This window comes from Panthera uncia, unplaced genomic scaffold (assembly GCF_023721935.1).
Source record: "Panthera uncia isolate 11264 unplaced genomic scaffold, Puncia_PCG_1.0 HiC_scaffold_94, whole genome shotgun sequence".
NCBI classification, from domain to species: domain Eukaryota; kingdom Metazoa; phylum Chordata; class Mammalia; order Carnivora; family Felidae; genus Panthera; species Panthera uncia.
In genome coordinates, this window is record NW_026060133.1 from 48,744 (window position 1) to 53,902 (window position 5,159).

General features: G+C 56.4%; 1 protein-coding gene across 1 annotated transcript; it reads right to left on the reverse strand.

Moving 5' to 3' along the window:
* Positions 1-329: 329 nt before the first annotated feature.
* Positions 330-5,023, reverse strand: LOC125918520 (serine protease hepsin; the record flags this gene model as incomplete). Its single annotated transcript, XM_049624510.1, has 6 exons — positions 330-514; positions 733-897; positions 1,080-1,222; positions 1,416-1,511; positions 4,537-4,727; positions 4,817-5,023. Coding segments are annotated over 6 exons (841 nt in total), but the record flags the coding sequence as incomplete, so codon positions are not given.
* Positions 5,024-5,159: the final 136 nt, after the last annotated feature.

Consider the following 5,159-nt stretch of genomic DNA (forward strand, 5'->3'; position numbering starts at 1 on the left):
TCCAGGGCAGTTTCAGTTAAGTGAACCAATTATTTTTTTTTTCTCTTAAGCCAGTGGGGACTGGAGGATAATGCTCCCTGCCTGATTTGTGCCAGTCCCTAACTTCTCTCTTCCCTCCCCCACAAATGTCCTCATTGCTGTTGCCATTTGCAAACTCAGAGGCCACGTTAATCAAAACGATCTTTATTATTTAAAGAGCATCCTGTCATCAGGGGCACCTAGATGGGGGTCCCCAGATGGCAGAACAATATTTACATGGGGGTCAGGAGGGTGAGGCTCGGGTGGTCCCAGGGCTGAGTGGGCCCGCCACTGTGGAAGAGAGGAGCCTGGAGGGAGGGTACCCTTGGACCTGTGGGCTCAGCCCAAGAAGAAAAATGTCCCATTCCAGGCCCAGGGTGAACCCCACCAGGTGGGGCTGGAGCCACCTAGGCGAACTTGGGCCCTGGAGGCGTGCACATCAAGGAGAAGCCGCAGGTCAGAGCTGGGTCACCATGCCGCTGGCTTCGGAGTGAGTCTGGGGAAAGACAACTGGGGGCTTCTGAGGACTGAGAGGTTTCCCCAGTCCCACAGCTCCCCTCCCCTCCCCAGAAGCCCTCTGAAATCCAGCTGTTGCCTAGGCCGCCCTCTTCTAGGCCTGAGCACAGGTTTCCAGAAAACCCCGCCTTCTCCCTTTTCCCCATTAGAGTCCCAAACACTCCCGCCCTCTGGCTCCCATCTGGGCCCAACGTTCACCTTTATGGCCTGGAAGATCCACTCTCGGAAGTCACTGACTTTGGTGTAGACACCTGGCTTCTGGGCCAGGGCACAGCCGGTGCCCCAGCTCACGATGCCACACAGCCGCCAACGTGGCGTCCGAGAGATGCTATCCTCACACACGAAGGGGCCACCGCTGTCACCCTGGTGGGGGAAGGGGAGGCCTGGCTGGAGGCCGAGAGGGCATCCAGGAGGCCCTCTTGAATGGCCAGCGGCTGTGGCCACAGAGCCCCCTGGGCCTGAGATAGGGAGCCCGACCGCCCCCTGCCCTGGGTCTCCATCCCCGGAGTGGCAGGGGCTAGGGGCTACCCCACACAGTCCCTCACCTGGCAGGCGTCGATGCCACCCTCAGGGTAACCGGCACAGAACATCTTGGGCTTGATCTGGTTCGCGTAGAAATCGGGGCCGTTGCAGACATCGTTGCTGATTATGGGGACTCGGGCCTCCTGGAGTACCCCAGCCTGTTGGCCTGGGGGTGTGCGGGCAAGGCTGGCCAAGGCTGGGGAGCGTGCGCGGCCCCCTTCCCTCCTGGTGCCCCCCGCCCAGGCTCCTCAGCGTCCCTATGCCCCGGGGCCCAGAAGCATTCGACCAGCCGGACTGCTTTTCCCCAGCCCAGCTCAGTCTCCCTGACGGCGGCTCCGCAGACAGAGGACGGGACTCACCGTAGTACTGTGTGTTGCCCCAGCCGGTTACGGTACAGATCTTGCCATCCACCAGGGCCTGGCCAGCAGCCGGGAGGCACACGGGCTGGATGTATTCTGTGAGAGAGACCACGCGGTCCAGCCTCTGCCAGCCTGGCCCACCTTGTACCAAACCCCTGTCTGGCGGCCTCAAGCGCCCCGGTACACCCTTTCCTCGGTTCTTTTTTTTTTTTTTTTTTTTTTAACATTTATTTATTTTTGAGACAGAGAGAGACAGAGCATGAACAGGGGAGGGGCAGAGAGAGAGGGAGACACAGAATCAGAAGCAGGCTCCAGGCTCTGAGCCATCAGCCCAGAGCCCGATGTGGGGCTCAAACTCACGGACCGTGAGATTGTGACCTGAGCTGAAGTCGGACACTTAACCGACTGAGCCACCCAGGCGCCCCTCCTCGGTTCTTTTAAAATAACCACGGGAAGAGTTGCCATCAACTGAGTTAACCGTGTATGAGGTATGAGGCGCTTTCCTGTATCCTCCAAACTCCCATCAGCCCGGGGGGGGGGGGGGGGGGGAGGGGCACCGTTAGCCCATTTCCAGAGGAGGGACATGAAGCCAAGTCACTCGTCCAAAGTCTCATAACGACTCCGTGACAGAGCTAGAACTGGAACCCAGGTCGGCCTGATTCCGGAGCCGGTGTTCTTAACCCCGGCCCACAGGGCCAGCCCCTGCCGAGAGGGTGCCTTTGTGAGAAGTAGGAAAAGGCATCCCTATCTTTACATACGTGACTTCCAACTGCCAGAAAATCATCACAGTAGATACACAGGTCTATGCCCACAACAGTGAGAATGGTGCCCCTGGGATGCGATGTCCTCGTGCCGTGCACAACACACACAGAGGGTTTGTCTGCTCCCTGCTGGTGACTTCACGGGCCTGAGCCTCGGAGCTCTACGCTATAAAATGGACAGAATAATCTTTTCCCCCAGAGGGTGTGGTGAGAAACTGGCAAAGCACTGAGCAGCCCATCTGACACATAGGAAATGCTCACATGAATGAGTCACAGTAATAAATGACAAAAGCAGTGACTGCTCACACGAACTGGGTGCTCACTGTGTGCTGCCATCGCTCGAAGCTCTTTACTCACATTCCCCTTTTAATCGTCTCAAAAACCCTAGGCGGTCATTTAATGGATCAGGGAAACTGAGGCACAGACAGAGGTGAAGCCACACACTCAAGATCCCACAGACGGCAAGCCCCGGAATCTGATCCCAAATCCTATGCTGTTACCCCCTCGGCCTCGTGTCTCGAACCGAAGCCACTCCCACCCCCTCCTCCTGTGCTTCCACGGATACTTCTTTACTTCAGTATTTGTAACCCCCAAAGACAAGGCTTTGTTTTAAAAAAAAAAAAAAGTGTATCTGGGGCGCCTGGGTGGCTCAGGTCACGATCTCATGGTTCGTGGGTTCAAGTCCCACATGCTCTGTGCTGTCAGCGTGGAGCCCAATTTGGATCTCTCCCTCTCTCTCTCCCCCACTGGTGCATGCGCTCTCTCTCTCTCTCTCTCTCTCTCTCTCTCTCTCTCAAAAATAAAAACAAAAGAAAAAAGCAAAATGTGCATCATCCCTTTCGATGGGAAAACCAATAACACGGACCATTCAAAAGAAAATAGGCATAAAAATAAGTATAATAGAAACCACAAAACAGTCCCAGCAGCACAGCCTGGGGGTTACACGCACAGATTCCTATGGCAGGCAGGCTTGGCTCAGATCTTTGCCATTTTCCAGCTGCGGGACTTTGGAGCAGAGTTCCCTTCTCTGTGTCGGGATCTTTCCCCATGTGGGAACGAAGGATCAGAGGAGGACGCACCCTCCCCAGGCTGCCGTGGGGGCTAACTGTACTATTTCATTATCATTGTACCGTTGCCTGACGGAGGCTCATCGTCGTCATTACTACGACTTCGTGGCCATTGTTTTTATGATTAGTGTCACCACACTGTGGCCTGCTGAAAGCGGAAGCCCAAGGTCTGCTCTCAATCCAGAGGCAGGCCCTGGAGAAGCGTCCTGGCCCCCAAGGGGAGTCTTGCCCCCTGACAGCAAGGAAATGCCCCAGAGAATTGCAGAGGGGCTAACTTCTGAGTCCCTCTCTGATTCATCTATTTTAAAAGCCTTCTTCATTTCATCTTTTTAATTTTAATTTTTTTTTTATGTTTATTTTTGAGAGAGAGGGAGAGACAGCCCATGAGCAGGGGAGGGGCAGAGAGAGAGGGAGACACAGAATCCGAAGCAGGCTCCAGGCTCTGAGCTCTCAGCACAAGAGCCCGATGCGGGGCTGGAACTCACGAACCACGAGATCATGACCTGAGCCGAAGTCGGACGCTCAACCGACTGAACCACCCGGGCGCCCCTCTTCATTTCATCTTAACTATATTTGTTGGTAACAGCTCTTTTGAGACATAATGCACACACCATGCAGGTCGCCCTCTTCGAGTGTACGAGTCAATGGCTTTTTAATGGGTTCACATAGAGTTGGGTGCCTGGTGATCCATTTTGGAACAAAAGAGGTCCTGTATTCTTGACTCATCCCCTCCCAATCTCCCCACCCCAGCCTCGCCCCTACGTCATACCTCCCCTACCCCCTGGTAACCACCGATCTTTCTCTGTCCCCCCACCTGCCCATTCTGGAATTTCATTTTAACAGGATCATAGAGCGGCCTTTTGTGTCTGACTTTGGTTTAGCACAGTGTTTTCAAGGCTCATCTGAGTGTCTTATGTCGGTACCCTGTCACTCCTTTCGTGTGTGGATGGACCACGTTCTGTTCATCTGTTTGTCAGACGTGTGGGGTGTCATCTTTTGCTTGTCGTCAACCGAGCTGCCTTGAACATCTGTGCGTGAGATTCTGTGCGGACATGTGTTTCTGTTTCTACCGGGCGTGTACCCTGGGGTGGAATTTGCTGGGCCCAATGGTAACTCCATGTTTGACTTTTCGAGGAATTGCCGGGTGGTTTTTCAAAGTGGCTGCACCAGTCATCCCTGTTTGACGCGTGCCCGTCAAGATCGTTTCCCTTACCCCCGTGGATTCCTATGGCTCCGTCCTCTCTCCTCCCAGCCTCTGGAGTCCCCAAGGCCAAGGCTCATCTCCAGACTTACCCGTGAGGGGCAGGGGGCTGGACAGGTGGACCAGGGCGATGTCATTGCTGTTTTCCTCGCTGTTGGGGTCTCGAAAGGGGAGGTAGCCCCCGTGGTACACCACTGCCTGCACCCCCAGCTGCAGGCCATGGGGGGAGGCCTGGGCCACAGCTCCGGCAAACACCCGCCATCGGGACAGGACCCGGTTCCGCCTGCCAGGGGACAGGAGAGGAGGATGGCAGCTGCCTGGGCACGGCCCGTCCCACGTCGCCTCTCCCCCTCAGCGCTACGGGACGCTCACTCGGGGAAGCAGTGGGCAGCTGTCAGCACCCAGTCTCCAGAGAGCAGGGACCCTCCACAGAGGTGAGCTCCATCGTAGCGAAGACTGACTTGCCACGGCCACCTGCCCAGGCTGGTGTCTTGGCCTCCCACGATGCGATCCACAGGCAGCTTCCGACGGCCACAATCTGTGGGAGAGGCGGAGTCGTCACGAGGGCCCCGGGAGGGCCTGGAACCTCAGGACACAGCCCCATCCTTGGGGATCTATGGGGACAAGGCCCTGCCATCCTGGGGGAGTCTGAGAGGACACAGCTCCATCCTTGTAGGGTTGGATATGGCCAGTTGGGGGGGGGGGGGGGGGGGGG